Source organism: Bacillus rossius, chromosome 1, assembly GCF_032445375.1.
Source record: "Bacillus rossius redtenbacheri isolate Brsri chromosome 1, Brsri_v3, whole genome shotgun sequence".
Classification (NCBI taxonomy): domain Eukaryota; kingdom Metazoa; phylum Arthropoda; class Insecta; order Phasmatodea; family Bacillidae; genus Bacillus; species Bacillus rossius.
The window spans coordinates 209,767,064-209,790,273 of record NC_086330.1 but is presented as its reverse complement, the minus strand read 5'-3'; the positions used below and the strand labels follow the sequence as shown (position 1 = coordinate 209,790,273).

General features: G+C 38.2%; 1 protein-coding gene across 1 annotated transcript in view; it reads left to right on the top strand.

The window, feature by feature from the left end:
• LOC134543156 (uncharacterized) overlaps positions 1-23,210 on the top strand; it is an 872,531-nt gene that overhangs the window by 829,344 nt on the left and 19,977 nt on the right. The window contains exons 3-4 of the mRNA XM_063388061.1: positions 15,400-17,683; positions 18,155-18,396. Coding sequence (XP_063244131.1) covers positions 15,463-17,683; positions 18,155-18,396 — 2,463 coding nt within the window. The 5' untranslated portion in view covers positions 15,400-15,462. The remainder of the gene's footprint in view (positions 1-15,399; positions 17,684-18,154; positions 18,397-23,210) is intronic.

The following is a 23,210-nucleotide window of genomic DNA, read 5'->3' as shown; positions in this document are numbered from 1 at the left end:
TTCCTCGGGGTCTGTATTCACTGTTACAAATCAAATTTCTAAAAAAACAAATTTATTATTTTAAGAAAACAAAAATTTACATTGAATTTACTATGGAGCCTGGAAATCTTAATGTCCCACAGCAGCTAACATGACTAAATCCCATGGAACCCCAGGTTTACCTAACCTGTGCCCAAAAAAAAATTTAAGCATACCAGGCTTTCCCTTGCACTGGTTTTACAGCATCACACACTATTTAGGGCCCCTGATCTGCCATCAGTCCCAAGGAGTTTTCCCACAACCCCTCTCTACATAAGCGCCTACCGCATTCCTCTCAAATGGCTATCGGTTTTACGGCATTCTTTTGAGATCCGACCATCAAGTTAGGGCTAATCGAACATTAAACCTCCATAATTCCAAACTAATGTAAATCAATTAAACTTTCTATCTCTATAATTTCTTAAAATCCAAATAAAAATTATTCAAACATGCCAAAGAAACTTAAAAAAAACTTCATAATCTTCTCTTCAAACCATTAAAATAAAAATAAATAGATTACTCTGTTTTCCCCTTAATAACTGTAAACTGTCACCAAATATCATGTCGTAAATTTAACTATGCTTACTGACTCTAAATCATAAAGTCTCATTCTTCCTAATTAATAAACAACCGATTTCCTTGAAATCTCACTGTATCTCTCACACTCAAACTCCACTGGCTGAATATCTCAATAAATTCAAAAACAATTATCTAAACTCTTATAGAAACTCCTCCCCAATTATTCAAACTACTTCACATTATTTTATTTCATTACTTAAAACACCTTACTCAAAAAAAATTAATTCAATTACCTAGCTATCTTCCATTATCATTTGACAGAAAAAAAACTTTCTCATAAATTAATTTAGTAAAATTCAATTTGAAACTTAGGCAAGTACACTAACTCACTTCAGAAATGTTTCTCATTTCCCTTCTTCCTAACTTTTAACACATTCTCTAACTTAACCCAGGGAATTTACCTCACAAAATAACCAAAAATTTCACTGTAGTGCCTATCGGCTATAGGCCTACTACACAACAGGGGACTCTAACCCCACCAACAAAATTCATTGAAGTGGTACCCTATTCCATACAGGATAGCCACTTCGGTACTACCATGGGGAACTCCTGCCCCAATTATTCACAACTCTCAGGATTCTCCTGACCCTTAATTCACGTAGCCAGCCCATATCCTATGGGTCTGCTCTACAATCCCTACTTCCCAGGGACACAACACCTCACCTTAGGGTCCCTCGCCCCAGGGACACAACACCTCACCTTAGGGTCCCTCGCCCTAATGAAAACATTAATTTTGTCTCTCTGTTCCCTTGGAGTAAATTCCCTCTACACACAAAAACTATCCTTCCCACTTTTCTCAATGCTTATCGATTTTATAGTGTACCTCCTTATTACTGTTTACAAATCCCAAAAAAAAATATTTTTAAAACTAAGGTAGAATTTAACTAACAAAAACATACACAACTTACAACGAAACACTTCTAGCCTATACATCATACACTTCTTAAAGTAAATTACTTACATAGTGAAAGTTCCTCTTCTCCTAAAACACACTTAAATTTAATTTTATTTAACCAATAGTCTATTTTCTTATCGCTAAGTTACCGTACAGCTGATCAAAACAAGGTCTCCTGTCCACGTCTCCGTATGAGCCCGTGACGTCACCGAATTCCATCAGGTGCGCCAACCCTCGCTTGTCAGTTGTTCCGTTCTCTGCTAGGTCTCAGCACCTCCCCATCACGTGTTCACTCTGCCACGTCCACTGACGTATCGTTCTGAAACAACTCTCAACATTTTTCTTATTAAAACAAAACATCACTATAAATTCTTTAACTCTCTTTTAAATAAACTCTCGTTTTCTCTTTAATTCCATTCTAACGTTTATCTTTTCCCTCGACTTATTTAAATCGTACGTCTCGTCTCCTACGCGCACGACAACAAAACAAACTTCTCTTGAAAATAATTCCTATTTACGACAAAAAAATTTATTTTAAATTATAATTCTCTTAACCTACAATCTTAAAATTAATTTCACTTAAATTAAACCACTTGCATTATCTCTAATAAGCATTTAAATTATAACGTATTCTCCTCGCGTAATAATCCCCGATAAACTCAACGACTTAAAACAACTTATCACTATAAACTTTATCCTTACAAGTATCCTCAAATAAACATCTGATACGTCAAAAAAAACTCGCAAAGACTTCCTCCACTTAGCTTAAATTCCGTAATCCTCTCCTCAAGTAAACTCTTATTAACCTGCTATCATCTGAAACTGAATCTTAATAATAAACTAATAAACATAAAATCTCCCCCTCTCTCTCCAGAAATAGAACCTACCCGGCGCCTCCACCATTTCTGTCACGTCTCGCTTTCAGAGGGGGGAGAGAATCGTAGCTCTTTAGTCACTCGCTTGGCCTCAACATCTCTTAACTTCATAAAATACTTTACTGTACCTAGGATCATAGGTTCGTCATCCCGTACAGGATGTCTGGTGAGAGCTGAACTAAGGAGATTTTGCAAAATAACATAATACTAAATTAAAATGATTTTATTCTTAACGTCAAATAATCAACATCATTTTTAAATAACATTTAAATAGCGGGATTACAGTTTAAAACAATAATCTCTTCATTACTTTCTTAACTACTGAACGATCTTTACAAGAGAGAAAGAGAGAACTTCACTAAACTCTTCCCTAATCCTTCCTAATACATCAAATCATAATTAATACTTAAAATTAAAACAAAGATAAGTCCATACTCACATTTTCCGAAAAGCCTTTCTTGATCGATTACTTAAAACTAACGTAGGGGCCTCTCCTGCCCTTGAACTCCCGAACGAACATTACATTTTAAAAATTAGATCTAAACGACTAGTGACGAGGGCCATAGCCTCCGACCGAAAGCTTGAAGACGACTACATTATGACCTAACTTGAATTACCTAACGACCTAGCAACTCGTAACCTCTGGCATCGGCCATAGCTTCCACCAGAGTGAGCCCCGAGTCACCACTCACTTGCGCTTAAATTTGCGCGCCCTGCCGCACCTAGCATAACAAATCGCTCGTTATTGAAGCCAAATTTACTAAACAACTAACTAGAACATCTGGGAAAGCTACCCCCCTCTACCCCGACGTGCAGGCCACACCGCGCGGCTTGTTACGACAGCGCGCCCCAGTAACTGCGGCCCGTGGCTGCGCCAGCGCGCGCGGCCGAACAAACAAACAAACAAAATTCTGCAAGCCCGCAGCGCGCCGCGCCGCGCCGGCCCCGTGCCCCAATTACATGGTCACGCCACTTGCGCTGACGAGTGAACAGAGCAGCCAGCCCAGAGTCCCGTCAGTAAAGTCCCTAAATTTGATTTCAACAACTCTGCAAAATTTCAACCCGCGACAATATTCTTATGCATTACGAAGTCCTTACAACTCCCTCGCACGATCTTGTCTCTGAGTTCTTGACCCTCCTCATCATCTTGCTGTTATCTTTCAATGTTGATGAAGGATTCAGGAATGGTGTTGATGGCCAAAACAAATTCTTCTTTTTTCCTTCCTCTTTCTTCTCTACCTCGAATTCTCCAGGATCATACATTCTTGATATGGCATCTGCTACCTCATTATTACAACCTTTAATATGAGAGATATTAAAACTGAACCTTGACAATCGCATTATCCAACGGCCGACTTTACCTAACTGTCTCGGGTGAGAGAACAGCCAGGTGAGTGCCTGATTATCTGTAAGCAGATTGAACTCGGCATGTTCCAGGTAGTTAGCATACCGCGCCATACCAAAAATACAAGCTAAAGCCTCTTTTTCATAGGTGCTATACATTTGTTCACGCTGTGTAAGCGCCCTTCCCGCATAAGCTACAGGCCTCATGTTCCCTTCATCTCCCTGTAACAGCACTGCCCCTAAGGCTAAACTGCTAGCATCTACTTGAAGGGTGAAAGGCTTCTGAAAATCTGGTAAACGAAGAATAGGGGGATGAGATATGGCATACTTCAGATCTTCAAAGGCATTCTTCTGCTCATTTCCCCAAACAAATTCTACATCTTTCTTCTTGAGCTTATTCAGCGGCGCACAACACTCAGCATAGTTAGGAATGAACTTCGAGAAATACCCCAACATGCCAAGAAACCGCATGTCTCCTTTAACATTCTTGGGAGCTGGGAAATTCTCGATTGGGGCAATTTTCTCTGGATCCATAACCAAATTTCCATCCGCTACCAAAAATCCCAAAAACTTAACCTGTTGTTTAGCCCACACCACCTTGTCTGGATTGACGGTGAACCCAACGAAACGTAATTTCTGCAGAACCTTCTTCACATGCTCTAAATGTTCCTCGAAAGTCTCAGAAAACACAAGGATGTCATCCAAGAAGGAGACAACAAAATCAAACTGAAAATCCTCCAAGAGTGTATGCAGGATTCTGGATAAACACTGACCTCCAAAATTTACTCCGAATGGTACTCTTTCCCATTCAAAATGGCCCCAAGGTGTGACAAAGCCTGTGTATTTACAACTCTCCTTATCTAATACACACTGGTGAAAGGCTGAATTCAAGTCAAATACTGTAAAATATTTTCCTTTACTCAAATACTGAACAAGAACCTCAATATTAGGTAAAGGGAAAGGGTCAACCTTTACCTTCTTATTGAGTAGACGATAGTCCAGTACAAGCCGGTATTTGCCAGGTTCCTTTTTCTTCACAAGGAAAGCAGGTGAAGCATAGGGGGATAAGGTTCGCTTAATGATCCTCTGGTTTTCCAACTCCTTAATAATCCCCTTGAATGCCATCAACTTGGGTGGCGAACACTGGTAGGGCCTACATTTGACGGGCTCTTCATCACAGACCTTGATCTTATATGGCAGCATATCACATCTTCCTAATTTACAAGTTAACACATCTAGGAACTCTTCAATTATTTCTTTAATCTGATTTTCCTGCTCTTTAGTGAATTTCCCTTCCTCTACTTGAATTCTTGAACAAACTTCTTCTCTATTTTTCTTTTCCAATAACGGAACTTCAAAGTTATCTTGAAACCCAAACACCAGTTTCCGCTCTGCGCAATTGAGGATGGCCCTCGTCTCTTCCAGAAAATCAAGACCCAATATCACATCTCCTATAAGGTTGGGTAGAATCCAAAATTTTCTTGTCCACGAAAACTTCATAATCTTGAAATGCATCAAGAAGAAAACTTTCACCTGGCAGCTGGCACCATTTGCAACTTACAAACTGAAACCTTCCCCAATACATATCCTACTCTTCAATTCAGGTCTGTTGTTTACTAGTTGACTCACAAATCGTTGACTGACAAAACTGCTATTAGCGCCAGTGTCTACCATGGCTTGAAAATTCTCTTCACCCACTTGCATGTTCACCCTAAAACTTTTATACTTCTTGCCCCCCTATTTAGCTCTAATGACAGCTACTTGACCCGCAGCATCTTTATCAAGTTCCCTCCCTTTTCCGACAGTCCCACTGGAAGTTTTGGCCTGGCAAGATTTAGCAATATGCCCGCTCTGACCACACTGGAAACATTTTCTATAATCAGGTCTTTGATCCCTACATCTGCTAGCGATATGTCCAGATTTATTACATCTATAACAAAAAACCTCGCTCTTCTGATGTTGAGAGTAATTTGTAGCGGACACCCTAAACTCACTTTTGCGCTGGTAATTCTCTTTACGTTTCAATTTTTCTTGGGCCTCGTAAACACGACAGGTGTACACAAGATTATCCACTTTTATTGCCAATCCACATAACTCCTCTTCATTACTAGGACGCTGAAGGAAGGCACATTGTTGCCGGATTCCAGGATCCATATTGTCTAAAACCCGGTTGATAAGTTCCTCAGTAGTCAGTATCTCCCCCAAAGCAGAAGCATTTTCCTTTAGATGTTGAATATACTCCACCATGCGTTCCCCCTTCCGTTGAAAACGATGGATGCAATTCCTAATCAAATCCTCTTTTTCCCTCACAGGACAAATGACCTTCCAAACTTTAGATTTTATACTCTCCCAGGTGTTCCCTTTCTCAAGGCCTTATAATAACACTTCCAGGACCACCCCTGAGCACTTAGTTAACAGCCCTTAAATTAATTCGACATCTGAACTCAAAAGGAAACTGCGCTTGAGTTTATCTACCTCAACCATTAACTGCAATACAGCCCTAGCTAGGATCATAGCTGTACAACTGTGGGATATTCTTAAAAGATGATAATACCAAAGAAACTTTCATTTCAGCCCCCCTAGAGCTAGTGCTGCCCTCTCCAACATTCTCATTTACACCTCCCTTATTACCTTTAAGGAAATTGATCATCTTCTTACGCAATGACTCTATATCCTCAGATTCCTCAGTCATAATCCCCGCTGCAGATAAATTAATTTTTAACTCGGCCTTGCTCAGCCGCTGAATCCAGGCGGTAGGCATGATGTCGATCAAGGTTTGCCACAGCAATACAACAGAAACAACAACACTGACAACTAACACCACAGCTCTAGGAGCAGAGTGGCGCAGCCTGTAACCCCCTCTTTTGCCTGACCAGGCCAGAAAACACTAATAGGGACCAAGCAGAAGGCTGGATTACAATAATAATAAACCCAGGCTGAGGGTATTAGTTTATAATATTCAGTTCCAAAAAGAAAAATATACACAGTAAATATTCCAACTCAGAAAAAGGCATTACTTCAGTTACAGACTCCAGCAGTCTTAAAATCATATAAAGACACCTAAAATAGAATAATCAATAGGGGTCAAGGTCTCTAGCAAAGGGGGCATACAGGCCGTTCCCCTCCAATACAACATCCAGGCTCACAAATTCTGAAACCACCTGCCCCCATCGTCCGGTGCACCGGTTACACCAGACCACTTAATCCCACTAAAAATCTCATAAAAAAATTATATATATATATATATATATATATATATATATATAGCAACATAGCATTTGAAAACAAATGATATAAAATATTTAAATATTTTAAAATTTCTCTGTTCAGTTACTATTACAGACATCAATATCATACACATTACGTCACTGGCCTATTCACAATAATAAATACATTTTTAGCACCAAGATAGAGTTACTGAGTATTTAAGAATGTACCTGCACTTGTGCTAATAAAACACCTATTTTGGTAAAATGCTTCAAGCTGGACTGGCAATAAAGTCTATACCTACTATGTAACTTGTAATCACAATATAATGCCACAAAACATTTATAAAATTAATAATCACCTAACAAGTATTATAGTAATACCTAACCAAGAACAAAAGTTTCCTCAGTTCACTATTTCCGTTACGAATTTACTTTATGAAGATAAACAAGGTGAGCACCAATAAATATAACAAATATAATTTAAATTCCAACGGAATAAAATCAAGTTTACTCTAGCAGGAAGGGAAGAATTTTTTTTTTTTTTACAAACTACTCATCCTATTTGTGTGGCAAACCTGAATAAGCCTCAGCATTTACTAATCGCCGGAATTTACAGCCGAATAGTTAGTCGGCAGCAAAAAAGCAACAACGAAAGAAAAGCGACACAACATAGCAGTCAATCAGAGCACAACTCCACGAGACAAAAAAAAATATTAAATCTGAGGAAAACCTACACATGCATTGACTCCTAATTAAGAGAGAAATAAATCTTCGATACATCTACAAAAAAATAAAAATGTCAACACTTACAGTTTGAAGGAAAACTGATCTATGAAGAAAAATCAAATTGCCCCTACAATTTACAGAAGTGTCGGAGGAGCGGCCCTATTCTCTCCAGCCGCTGACGTGCCTTGAAGTCACCGCGCTGACGTCATCACTGCTGCACTGATTTCACAAAACTTCTATTCGTAGACTCCAGCTTCTGCTTTAATATACAAGCAGGTAAAACACGGCATCCTCGTAGCAGCACTCTTTATATCTTCATTCGCCATGAAAAACGATCTCTGCAGTAAACTTCCTTTTTGTCCTCGGCAAAAAATATTATTACAACTTCTGGCACCCCGACGTGTAGATTTATGAGAGCAAAACGTTTTATTCTCGTGATCAGTCCAATACTCCGACGCAATTCGGCTTCATTTCTTTCTCCACTTGCTTACTCATCGTCACAATCCCTCGTGAAACTAATGCTGATTGAATTCATAACTCTCGTTAGCTAATCGATGAAAGGTGAGCCTCTATTCCGTTGTACCGTTGTCTCGGGCGCGCAGATGAATTATAATTTTAACATCCAGTCATTTGTTGCGAAGGCTTCCCCACAGTTAACCCTCTTTTACTCCTACTCCAACCCTTCTCTTCAGTAGGTACGACATTCCTCGTTCAAGCGACTCACATCAACTCACACCACCAGCTGGCTCCTCTCAACTGCCTAACGCACGCCCAATACTACCAATTCCTTCACCCGAGCGCTAAATTCCCTCGCGTACCAACAGCACAAAAACTAACGCTCGCACGTCAAACACACCAAATCGCAGCGCCGCGCGACAAAACCCGCAACTAACCAGATCGCCGTGCGCGCTTGCACACAGATAGCGTGCACGATTGCGCCCGCGCCTCGATCACACACAAAACCCAAGGAAACACAACGTGGCACTCAAAGGAGTGTCACACTAATAAAACTCCATATGACCGAGTGAATCAGTGCCGGGAACGTAAAAGAATGAATGCTGCTGAGTGGATCAACGACGGTGCCAGTACATCTGCAGGTGGGGCGGTTGAAATTATGCATGTGGATAATGAAATCGCTTTCATATCGATGCCGGACTGTGTAGTCATCGTTTGTGTACGATCGTCGATTATGAAACCACATTGGGCAGCAGCTAGTGCACATTTTATTACGACGTTTGTCAACAATCCATTCGGACATAAGCTTGATGTGTGTGATCCTGTATGGTTTCTGCGCTCATTGAAACCAACAAAATATGGCCTTTTACGTACACGTATTTACGTACAACACATGGCCGTGTCCATGACACAGATACACCCGCTTTTTATTACAAAACATTACCTTTCTTGTGAAAGTTTGAATAATAAAAAAACACTTAGTAGTTTTTGTGTTTTTAATTCATGCTAAATTTATTTCTTGACTCTTAATAGATTCGGTAATATGGATCTTCCGTTTTATAACATACACAACCGATTTTCACCCTCTTAGACGCCGAGTAATCGAAAAATGTTAATGATAGTTTAGTAGATTTATGTGATTATATTCATACTAGAGTTTTAAATCTTATCTCGATTATACTCGAGGATATTATTTTTATTATAAAACCTAACTTCACCTTCGTTTACCCCTTAATGAGTGGTATTTCAGAAAGCGGCAAAGAGCAGTTTATAGTATTTGTATTTAATTTTTAAGGGCATTCTTTTAAACACCTTAATGATTACTTTCTAAATAATTATTTCTTCTTATTACACCAAACGGACACCCTTTTCACCCCATTTGCAGTATGTATAAAAAATTACTAATAACATGAGATTACTCTTTATGGATGCAATTCATTATGAGATTCTTAGCTATATCTTTTTAAAACTAAACATTCTACTATTTTCAATTATTTAAAAGTGAAAGTAGGTAATAATATTGTCACATCACACTTAAATAAGGGGGGGGGGGTTAGGGTAAGACGATTCTCAGACTATAAAAATTAACATAATTTAAGATCAGTAGAGCTTATCTGTACCAGAACTCTGAAGTAGGGTGACCCCTGTACAGGAATTGAAGACCAGGATACTGTTACGAAACAAGTCACTTAAAAACATTAACATAGATTTTTTATTATAACAATAAAACAAACAACAATAACACTAAAATTATACAACCTTCAAAACTCATAAATAAGTAATAAATAAATGGGGCCTCATCACGACAAATACCGTATACCAATACTCCTCTTAAAACAACCATATGACCAGCCAGTACAAGCAGAATAATAATTGTCATCATAGGGTGTAAAATTACTATCACATCTCAATAATAAAATTCACGTACCAGGGAAAATACATAAGACCATCGTGAGCAAGTTAACCAACATTCAAATAAATCTTTACTTTTATCCAAGGTTTTGATTCGATCAAAACAAACTTTTCAAAACCGAAATCACGTAAGTTACGATTCTTTATTAATATGTTACATTATAATTTACTATTTCAATGGTTTTTGCACCATGTGGACTCTGCAAAGTCGTTAGATATTCCGAATTTCATAGTGAAGTTATTATCAACAGTCACTCTCGTTTAAGGAATACAGAAGAATGCAACAGATTTGGTAGTTTAAAATCAAACTTTAATAATCAATATTTTACTGAAATGTCATGGAGAGATTAAACAACTGGATAGAGTTCACAACATCAAAACTTATAGAGATACATTGCAGTTAACTACTAACAGCATAAAAGTTTTAAAGGTGACCTTTTCAAAAGTAAGGTTAACATCGCTCACTATTTATAGAAAACTTCAGCTCCAATATTGAATTTTACATTTACGAAAAACATTTTGTGCGAAAAACTAAATGTAGACATCATCAGGACACCTTTTCACTCACCATTAATCGCCGTTCACCGCGCCATCGGGCAGCATGACAGTCTGTCTCGGGATTACGGCCTCGAGGTTACATTTAGAGCCCCTTTTATACCAATTCCTTGTCCCCAAAACTATTACGGGAAAATTTCCTGACAAGAAGTTTTAAAACACGATAAGTTTATCAAACAGCCACACCTAGGATGAACGGGTGGTCACGAATCCGTCCACCAGATTGCGACACTCGCTGGTGCAGACGGTTGCCTGCGCAAAACGGGTACGCAGAAAATGAGTCCTCAACTGGCCTCGATAGGAAGGCAAACAATGCTTGTGCCGGATATCCCCAGGCCGGTAGCACACAGCGCGTCAGCTGGCCGGGCTGAAATGCGGTCATGTCCCGCGCCAAGACAAACACGCGCAAGGCTCGATTTCCTTACAGCCCAGCGGAGACCCACATTTTATCACTGATGTTACATAACCTGCGCTTGAGGGAAACCGCACCACGGACAAGAGAAAAAGATTAACTGTCAACAGTAATGAGAGAAAATTTGAAAATGCTATCTCTAATTATTACTTCATAAAATATATATAACTGACATTTTAATGGAATTCCTTAGCTAACTGATTAAAATTTTTATACAAATCGGTTATGAAATAAAATCATGTTTTAGATACAAACATTCAAAATTTAAATCTATACGTTTTAATAACATGAGTGAATATACTCTATTGCAATAATATTATGTGAACCACAGATCTTCCCTCAGAAGAATATTTTTAAAAACAATGTTGCATAAAAATTATTTATACTTTCATTTAAAAAAATATGTTACCTATTGAAAAAAGGAAAAAAAAACTTTAAACAAAATCAATTCGATTAAAAACTAACATTTATTTTACCGACAACGAATGTTGTTTAATTCGCTGTTAGGATATTTGGTAAATGGATGTCATGAACGTTTAGTATCTAGTAAATACGCGTTAAGTATAAGTTATTCATAAACATTAATGTGAATGTTTCTCACATTTAATGAAATAAAAAATGATTTAAATTCTTTCGCTTTTAGTGAAATGTATGCTTCTGTATGAAAAATGATAAAACAAACGATTCTATTTTGATGAAGCATGTGAAGGAAGGACATTAGAAGTGACACCTATTTCAAAGTTTTACGATGTGGGGGAAAACTGGGTTCGTAAGGGATAGCCCAATTAAGTTTTATTTGAGTTTTATTGATTACTTATATTTACATCACTAATAAATAATCTTACAAAAAACCTTATCACTAATTACTCGCCCTTAAAAATGTTTCTTCCGCAATCACTCAATGTCTGTCAAGTTCAGCAGTTCTCACTCCTCACTGGAGCTAGGCTCGACAGTGTTTCGCCCCTTATCTCGCGCCTGTCCACACACACAGTCTCACGCCCTTCTGTCGCACTCTCGCGATCCCGTCGCTCCGTGACCTGCCACTCTCGCCAGGGGTCTCTCGCCCTCTTCGCCGATGTCACACTTCCCTTCGCTCGGAACTCGGCACTCACGCGGCACATGTCGTGGAACTCCTCGCCAAACTCTGTCGCCAAAACTCCGTCGCTGAACTCTCACCGCACTCACGGCACTCACCGATCCTCACCATCGCGAGTCTCTGTCTCCCCAAAAACTGTCACGGAGGACTACGTCACTGTTTAAGTAGTCTGTGGTGCCCTTCTCGAATCAACGAGGGCAGCTATGACGAGTCGCGTCATCCTGGGCCAACCCGAAGCCCGAACAGTCGAGAATAGCGTCGCTCGCTCACGCCACGGCCCACGGAATTCCCAAGGCCACTCAGCGATAGGTAAGGGTGCCAAGGCAGGACGATGCGTGTGTTTTGGAGAGGGGAGGGGCGTAGTGATGACCCTTGTAATCCGGCTAGGTGCGCGTATCATGCCTTACGTCAGCACGGCGCGTGACGCCAGTGGCCGTGCAGGGCTGCCAGCCAGCTCCGAACCTGACATCGTGTTCTGGTCTCTCGCGTTCGTAACAAGATGTAGAGGGATACGAAATATTGCATGGTATATAAATATTTGTAAACATTGTGAAAATTTTATGATATTAGGGCACATGTTTTTATAATTTTTTAGAAGTTATACTTCTTTAGGCGCGTTATGAAAAAATGATGAGAGTTAAATTTTAAGATGCGCGCGCATCACTGTAACACAAAATTAACAGGTTGAAGCTGCTTACTAAACCGCTCATTAAGTCTCGAAAAAAAGCTACTAACAAAATAAAAATAGAACCTCTATTAGTCGTGCATGTTGGCACGCTCGACGCCTCTGATCACTGTTTTCATATTTATAATATTTATCCACATGTTTCTAGTTTCTACATTCACAACACATGTTTTAGTTTCATACAAGTGTGAATTATATATGTGCATATAATTAAATTCTATTCAGTAGTGGTTTAAATTGAATATTTTGAATAAAATTATTTTCTATTCGTAAATATTAGTAAAACATTGTGCCTTTATACACTTTCAAGTGCTCCAATATAATTGAGATTAACTATACGTATGTATTATTTATTTATATAAATTGAATTATTATTTTTTAATATAATTCATACTAAATATTATTAAATTATTAATGTTAAATATTTATTATTGGTTATTTAATATTTACAAAATAAAGAAATAATTTTAATAAAACAATTAATTTAAAATTGTGATAAAAATTAAAATCAAACATCAAATTAAAATATTTATTTTATTATTTTTTATTATATTAAATAAATAAAAAATATTTATAAAAATAAATGAACAAATTTAATGAAAACATTTTGGTAAAAATGAAAGTGAATATTAAATTTAAAAAATGTTAAATATGTAAAAAATGAATAAACTTAAATTAATTTTTTTTCATTTATTATTAAATTTAGTTATTTTCTTTAAAAATATTAAATAATCAATAATAAATATTTAAAATTAAGAATCTTATAATATTTAGTACAAATAATGTCATATATATTTATTATTCTCTAAATTTTCTTAATTTTATTTTTTTAATTTAAACTGAACTTTATTGACTGTTTTGACTATCTTTTTCCAGATTTTTTATTATTTTAATGTAATTAATTATTTGCATGCAATTAAAAAGTATTTTTTAATGATGCCAAAGAAGTTAATTTTCTCACGCGCGTACATAAGTACACGCGCCCATTTTTTATTTATTTATAATTTTACATGGTAATACTAATTTATATATTTTTATTTCCTTTTTTTCTTCAAGCCTTTCGGCCTGAAAGGCTTAGGCGGGTTTCTATATTTAACTAGTTTACCGTTGTTAGCCACTGATAGCTCATGTTTATGTCTCGCCAGTAATGGTCTGAATATATCCTGTTGTTCTTTCCACCCCGGCATCACGCCACTTTCGCGTTATTTTTTCGCCACTACAGTGATGGACTTAAAACTTTCCTTGCTTCCCGCCCCTAGATCCTTTCCTCCTAGCCTGCACCGTCCTTGCATTGTTCTGGGTGTCGTAACATCGTTTCTCTCTGTTTATTCACTCGACTATAGCTCTCGTCAACCCTTCTCAATGGAGCTAGAACTTCCAAAGTAAAGTTGCGCATGCGATTACGCGGTGACTTCGCTATTACACTTGTGCATCATTCCACTGTTCCGCGTCCCCGGTGTGCCACGACTCCGCCACGACCTCTCGCACCGCTGCTCTCGTTGGTCGCTATCATCTCTGTCGGCGTCTGTTCTTTTTGTTCGGTACAAGAGCTGCGATACCAATGTAGCTGCATAGGACGAAAATAGTTCCCAATAACTATCGTGTAGTGATAGTTACCGGTCTTTCGTTCAAATTATCCTGCAGCCTAGTGCAAGCTCTACTCGCCGAAATACCTATTTCAGTGTATATATATATATATATATATATATATATATATTTTAGGTGTACCTCATAATTTTTAATGTGTAACATGATAGCTCTTTGGTATACGGCCGTGGGAGTAATTTCGTGAATGCGACGGAAAATATTAAAAAGAATTAGGGAGAAGCACGCGCCATTCAATTGTTCGGTACGGTTAAAGTTGGCGCTTGTGCTTCAGCGTGTCAGCGAGCGCTAACATTCACATTGCGTTAGAAAAGGAAAGAAGGGAGAAAGAGAAAGAAGAGAAAGATGTTTACCATTTGAGATTCATTCCTTTTAATTCTTTGTTAGTAAATACTTATAAATTGTTACATAAGAAACTGGTATAATATTAATTAACTATAAATCAAATAATTTACTAAATAATAATTTCCTGAATCGATTATATATATATTTTTTTTAATTTACAGGGATGGATAAACTAGGAGCAGACACATACGAGAATACAGCGCGAGGAAAAATTGTAAACTGGAAGAGTAGGGTCAAAAAAGGTTTCTCGTAACTCTACTCAATGTAACCGGGATTTTGCTTGTTACCGAGGTTAGATGTTAGAAATCATTGGCGAGTACTGAAGGACTCGCTCACTTATTTTCTTAATTTCTCACTTAATTTCTGCTGTTTTAGTTGCAAATCTGCCACCCTTCTTCCCTAGAAGAGAATAACACTGCCCTCCTCTCATCTACCTGCGGCTATTTATTCATATTGCGTTAATTATAAAATTATTGAAAAACGTTCCCTTGAGTTAGATTTAGACTTACTATACCAGCATTTGGTACCTTCGAGCTTGCAATTAGATTTATTTTTGTGTTATGGTTATGTGGATACATTTTCCTTATTTATTTAGGGATAACTTTGCAACACTTTTTTTATTTATTAACCTATTTGTACAACAAAAGAGATATTTACTATGGTTTCTAATTTATGTGATTTGTTCCAGGCAAAAACTTACGGATCACTCTTCAGTCTCTTGTGCAAGAAAATAATTCAAGAACAATAAATAATGGAATGTGCAGAAACAGTAATAAAAGACGAAGAGAAGGAAGACAGTAAGAATAAAGTAGGAGATTTAAAGGATTCAGATACTAAATCTGGAGCTGAACTAACTTTGGAAGAAGGAGGCGATGAACACACAAATGAAAATCAAAATAAACAAGCGCATGGTGGAGATGATTCAAGCTCACAAGGTGTAGAAGAGGTAATGAGTAAATCGCAGAACAAAACAAGTGATGCGAGTGAATTTTCAGAGAAAGGAGGGAGCTTAGGAAATACTGTACAGCCAGTTAACACGAATGCAATTGAGCCAGCACATAACATCGATAAAGATCAATGTGAAAAACCTACAAAACGATCGCAAGATAAAAGTGGGCCTCCAATTGTCTCCACATTAGATTCAGGCACAATCAAATATACTAAAGGAGCTGAAACAATTCCAGAAGAAGAAAATAATTTAAAAAAAGAGCAACTGACATGTTTAGAAAGCGATGTACCTAAATTGACAACAGCAAATAAACAAGAAAAAATCAATACCAAAACACAGGATGATGTTCAAAATGAAGCAAGTAGATGTAATGAATTTGCAATACAAAATTTAAGAACTGACAATAAAAAACCTGAAGAAAACAAATGCAATATTGAAATTGAAAAGTCTCCAACTGTTAACATCAACGATGTAATACCTATTAAAGATGAGGGAGAATTATTTCTTCAGCAAAAAGAATACAAAATACCCAACACTGGTGACAATGTGGAAAAAGAAGAAACTAAGACGGTCAAAACCGAGCAACAAATTATATCCAAAAATGTAGAGGTTGATACAAAAAAGAAACATTTAAAGCTTGGCAGTGGAGCCATCGCAAAGCGAAGAGCAAATGAAACACAGGTGTTTAAGAATGCTAACTTAAGCCAAGCGTTGCAGAAGAGTCCCACCACTACAACTAAAGCCAAAGATTCGACAGTGTGGTCTCAGCTATCTCCAGGCAAAAATCTGAACGTTAACACAGGAATCAAAGGCAGTCGAAGTGCTGATGAGCTGCAGAGAGGGGAAATAACACAATCAGCTGTAGCAAGAAGAGTGAGCAGAGAGTCCACCCTAGAAGCTAGGAGGTACTCAGTTGTGAAGGATTCTCCAATCAAAATGAGAGTAAGTTACCGGAGAAAATCAGAAACCCTCCCTCGATTTAAATCAGATGATAAGACTAAAATTGAAGTAAATGATTATACTTTAAAGGCTAAATCTTCTCTGCACACCAAACCACAGTCGGATATCCAGGAACAGACAAAGAAGTTAAAAAATAATTCAAGTTCAGATCCAGAAAATGAAATGAATCTAAAATTACTTAAATATTTTGATACTGCTAACCAGAGCTGCGAAGAAAATGTGACACGAAAAGAAGCTACCACAGGCAAAGTAGAAAATTATTTGGAAAGTCGAGATTTTAAGACTCAACAAAATATGAAATTCGCCAGTGCTGTAATGGTATCAACAAACAAAATACATGCAAATACATCCCCAAAAATACAGGTTCCTGAGAACAAGCCAGAAGCAGGTGCTCACAAGAGCAGTATGTTCTGTTCAAAAAACTCTATCACTAAACAAATGTTTCCAGATGAGGATGTAAAGCAGAGTGAAAATACATTTGCTCAAAAACAAATAGACGAAATGATTCAAATTCAAAGAAGCATTATACCTAGCCCCGAAGCTGCAAACGAAAATGCGAATACAAATATATTTAATGAGCACAGTATAAATGAAATGGATAATCTGTCCAACAAACCAAATACACGCGACTGTGAAAATAAAAGTGACTCCGTTAATCCATTATCTTTGGCATCAGTAAATTTGAATGTGAGGAAACATATAGATAAACAAAAAATAGACAAATGCAAATCGGAAGATATTTCCGCATTCAGTAAAGACAGTAAAACACAAAAAACCACGAATGAAAACGAGAATAATGTTTCGAGTCCTTTAATTCTAACTATCAAGGCTGAAACAGTTACCGAAAATAAATTATCTTTAATTGCAAAAGAAATGAAACCGGAAACAACAAATCAGAATATAGATAATGATGATCCTCCCAAATCATCGTATGAATATGATCAAGGTAGTGAAAATGGCTTAAGTGGCAAAGAAAGTTATATTGTTAAAAATAAACCACAGCCAAAATCACATGGAATATTGTTAACAACTAATCAAGTCCCAAAATATGAATTAAATAAAAGCCCATTGAAAACAACTGTAAACAATATAAAAATGTCACCAACCAACACTCATAATGCATCTGTGGAAGAACCAAAAGTACAAATGCACGAGAACCCTGTATTGCACAATCATGAGGAACTGGACCAGTTTATATCCTACCAGATACAAGCAGAACTCATCAGCAACTGGGTTAAGAATGGCGAGGGCTCATCACCCAGTTCACCAAATGATATATCAGCACCACTGACTACCTACCCGGCCGGAACGGTGATTCTGGATGACACCGTTGCACAGAGTGAGGTGGTGCATAAGACATTTCAAGGGCAGCTTAGTGGTCCGACATTGGTACAGGATCAACTACAGAGGAACTATTATGAGCAAAGCACTACTAAAGGGCACCAAGAGAAAGTGCATGCAGATTCGGGAGTGAAGAAAGGCTCTGATGCAAAGCCTGGTAAGAACAAAGCTATAGCGGGTGTGCACTCGCTAGCCGTTCGAGGAGGACATGGTAGGCTAGCTCCCATCCAAGACGAGGAGGAGAGTAAGGAGTACATCCTGGATTCTCAAGATCATGTGCCTCTGGATGGACTGGATGAGGATGTGGGGCGAGGATGTGGTAGCATGAAGAGCACAAGCTGCAGACTTTACTTTGGTGTCAAGAACTACCTGAACCAGTTCTACGATCCCAACTCCATTGATAGCACGCAGGGGCAAGGGTATTACTACACTGAGGTAGGTGACTTGAGTATTAGTACAAAAGGAAATCATAAGCTATTTTGCTGGCTAGTTTGGGTCCGGCTTTTATCTTTGTATTGTTACTTATTAAATATGTATAAAATATAACAAATTAAACGTTTGGACATGAAAGATATAATTAGAAATTTTTTCGTCATAATTAAACAGATTACATTTCATCTTAAACATATAATTAAACTATAAATGAACCTGCAAAATAAAATTTCAGAATGTTTTATCAATTATTAAATAAAATTCATAATATAAATACATAATAAAATAAAAATATAAAAAATACCGACAACAATTATGGCTGCACATTACTAATAAAAAAAGAGTTTCATTCAAAGAACCACTTTATAAGCAACAGTTGCAGTTTTATAAACTTAAAACCATATAAATTGTAGGTTATACAAGTATATAAACACCCATATATTTCCCATTAATTTTTAATTAGACAATCTGACCAGCCCACAAACAAATAATTAAAAGGTAAATATTTTAGACAGAAATGTTTAATATGTATTAATAAACCAAAATCGGAATTTTATTTATTTCGTTCTATTGTATGTACCTGTTATGTCCATTGCTCTAATAATGAAGGGAAAAAAACCATATTGTATTGTAAAAAAAATTATGACTCGCATAAGATTTTCCAAATATTTTATTCGTAATATTATATTTATCATTCTTATAATCATATTAGTAGTGTATAACAGGCTCCGAGCCTTATCTTCTGGCAGTGGTGCTTGGTGCCGACCGCCATCTTGGATTGTAATGTCACAGCAGCCATCTTGGATGACCTCAACCTTGACCTTTGACCTTAACCTTGACCTCGGTGGCCATATTGGATCCACCATCTTGGATCCACCATCTTGGATCTGCCATTTTGTTTTCTAGAACTTTCTGCTATCTAACACCACACTCCCTAATGTTGCAATTTTTACATTTGAAAATCTATAGCAGATCGGAATTTTTTTTTTAAATTTATAAAAAAAATATTAATAAAATGTTATTTAAAAAAAACACTTACATCATGGAGTCCTCGGTTCAAAACCAGTGAGATCATTATTTTAAAAATGGCGATGGTTTCTTCCCCCCAGCAGCTGCAGGCAGACTGACCCCCACCACTACTACCAACGCATGCCTTAACTACCCCCTCCCCTCTTCTACCAACTCTCCATTTCCCAAAAAAAAATATTTCTTTGAATTTTTTCCTCTCCACCACTTACCAACACCCATCTTCTCTAATTTTTTTTTCTCGCATTAAACACACACACCTTTTTCTCCAAGAAATCATCACCTCTTCTCTTCCTTCTCTCCTTTCCGACATTCCCTCCCAATTTTATGATCCCCTAGCCAACTTTTCCACCTTTTAGGCTACAATACCTACCCGATAACACAGAAGCCTTCAGTTACCTGCAGTACCTCGCCCGCACCAGTCGTCTACCGAGGAGTCAATGTTTGCTTGTTGTGCGAGTGGGGCGAAGATCATAACGACGATCGTTGTGTACGGTAATGTCCGCGCGCTAGTGGCTCTGGATGATGACACAGAATTAGTATACCTGCCCAAAGAGTATCGGCTTGTTTATTCTTCGAAATAAATTAGATACGTTTACAAACCCCTGCCAGTGTACCTACATCAGGATGTGGAAATTAAAAACTACCTGCAATGTACGGAGTGTGAGAGAGGAATGTCTTCCGTACCTGACACACCACACATGAGGTCGTGGTGCAGGAAGCATCCAGAAGCTAGAAGCTCCTGAGCACCGTACCACTTTTGTCACGAGAATCTAGGCGTCCGACCCCATCAAGACTAGCCTCGCAGCCTTGTAGAGTCAGCACTCCAGCCTCATAGAGCCGTCATCGTAGTTCTGTCACGCCAGTCTCGCTTTATGTGTGTGTAACTGTGAGTGCTGATAATGACCTTGTTCCTGTGCAAAGTCCAGTGTTTTACGTCTGAAGAGGGTCTCCTAGTGAAACAACTTTCCATGACGTCCTTGATCGGTTGTGACGAAACCCAAACCTTACGAATAAATTTTTAAACCACCTTGCGAGTGGTCTGATCTAGAGAGACAATTATAAAAAGATAATCGAAGACTGACCTATGAAGTGCACAAGATATCGTGGAATCATGGTGATGTGAACTATGACCAAGTGGTAGCGGTGCTCTTGGACCTAGTCGACCCTGAAAATGACGTAGTCTACTTCCTCGGAGGCCACCAGAAAACTTTAGTGAGCAAACTATGCAGTGCCAAAATCATTGATTTACATAAACAAGTGAACTGCCCTTCCTTCAACAGCATTGTCAAGATGTATGGCAGCCCAATAGGTTTCCACTTGTTACACTCCTCAGTCTCTCTTGATGACTGGGGGTAACTAGTTGATCTTTTGGTTTCAGAAAGCAAAATAATTATTTCGTCTAGATATAAGTATCTCTGTTTTTATTTTACTTTTGATAATTTTCACATGATATTTTATAAGTTAACATTTATATATAACATTGACATTGATTTAAAATTACCTTATTAAAGGAATAGGCCGGCCCTTATTAGGCAATTGCATGGATAGTTAAATCAATTTAAAAAAATTGTAACAATAAAAATGTTCATTAGTAGCATTACCAGAATATGTTGGATATTTAAGTCCTAAAGGAAAATTTATGGCTGTCGGATCTCTTCAACGTCATGATTCAATGCTAGTCCGAAAATGTTATAAAAAACTGATACGCTAGTGGTTTGACGATTGCTGGACGAAGTGAAACAGCTGACTGGACGTCAGAGGGCCTTAGTCATCCAGCCCTTGGAAACTGATCTGGTCCTCGGAATGTGTCTGGTCCATGGAAACTATTCGGTACTTGGACCCTGTCTGTGAACAGATCCGAAACAAATATGTTCAGGACTGATTCACAGACAGTTGGCAAAAGTAGGCAGAAAATGCCTTCTAATCACGATGATGGTCGGGAAGTAAAGGTTGTCAAAACTCACCAAACAGTAAGATGGCTTCCAGGACAGCCCAGGTGCTGGGCTCGCGAACTCGCGGTTTTTGCGGACGTTTCCATGATTCTATAAAAAAAATTAATAAATTATGATGAATAAAACATGACTACTCCTACGAGGTATACCTACATGGACCTACTAAAAGCTAATCACTACAGTTGTGGGAATCATATCCCTTTAAAAAGCATATTAAATCTTAAAAGACAAATTGAGACATGTCCTGATGCCGGAGATATGGAGAGGCCAGTCCATAATCGTGGCGCGCGGTGAATTTGGGGCGGCAGCCACTCGTAATTATAAGGCGTATTTAAAGAAATGAAAAGGGGATGGCTTCGGCTTCCGGACCGAAAAATTCCTTTGATTACCAAGGACCTTGTCAAGAAATACTGATTATGATATCTCGAAGTTGGTGGTACTGGCCGATGTCAGCATGTTCTACTGAGGTGTGTCTAAACCAAGTAGAGGTCGACTCACACGAAGAGACTGCTAGCAGCATGGGGCTTATGCAGTGGACTAGGACAGCTCTCTGGTGACCTTGGAAGTAACTACGGGGTACTGTTTATTGTGGGAGACACCAGATTGCAGGCGTTTAGTGGGCGTTCAAATACCCTGGGGACGTGATTCGCAAAACTACCGCTGGAGTGCATGAGCAGTACTTTTTTGGGACTGGAATCGTGGCATTGAGACAGGCCGACCCTTGCCAGGGTTAGTGGCCGGTCTGTGCTCTGGCCAGTGTTCCCAGGAAAACTTGGAGAAGGAGGGTGGGTTTAAAACAGCGATGGCAGTGGGAACGAGGCGTTACTGAGCCCGGAGGCGTGTGTGTACGTTGGTGGAAATGATTCACATCACTGTGTGTTTTGTATGGCATGCCGAAGATTTTTAATGAACTCTCCTAATAGGAGTATAAAAAGTACCTAATTCATGTTAGGATGCACTTTCTTTAGGTGCGAAATGTGTGCGCGCGTTATGTATGCACCAGAACTTGGGTCGGCTAGTGCGATCGTTACTGGGGTAAAAAATCATTGGATTTGCCACGGGCCACTCCAAAAATAAGCAAGTTTGGCCTATCGATTGTCGATAGCCTTACTTTGTGGGTGTCCCTTGCACAACACTATATCACCTACCCTGTATGGATTAGGTGAACATTTCATATTGTATTTCTGCCTGCTTGCCATGTGGGCTAAGTTCAGGTTATGTTGAGCTCTTCTCCAGACCTATTTTATGTTGCATGGGTTATCAGGGAAAAGCTCTTTTAGAGACCAGAGATTAACAAGTAGATTTATGGGTTTATATGTGAACATGCGTTTAAATGGTGTGATTTCGTGTCCCTTATGTCGGGCATAGTTAAATACCATTTACAGCCAGACCAAATTGGTATACCATTTATCCTGCGAGTTCGCATGATACGCTATTAAAGCGGATCGGAGATTCCTATTAAAATGCTCCGCATGTGAAGGCTGTGGATAATAGGGAGACGTGGTTACATGCTGAATGCCATGGGAAAAACACATATTCTTGAAAAGTCTGGATGTGTACAGTGATGTGTTATCTGACACGGTTATTGAAGGTAAGCCTGATATTTTAAAAATGTTAGTTTGCAATGCTTGTATCAGAGTTTCTGTGGTGGCTCGCCGGAGGGGAATGAGCCATATAAATTTAGAAAAGGCATCAATAGCTACGAGAAGCATATATGTCCATTTTTATATCGGGGAAATGGGCTTACAAGATCTATAAATAATTTTTTTCGGCCACATCTGATGTTAAAAATACAAATTGTTTTTTCTGTGCTGGTTTACTCACAGCGCAAAACTT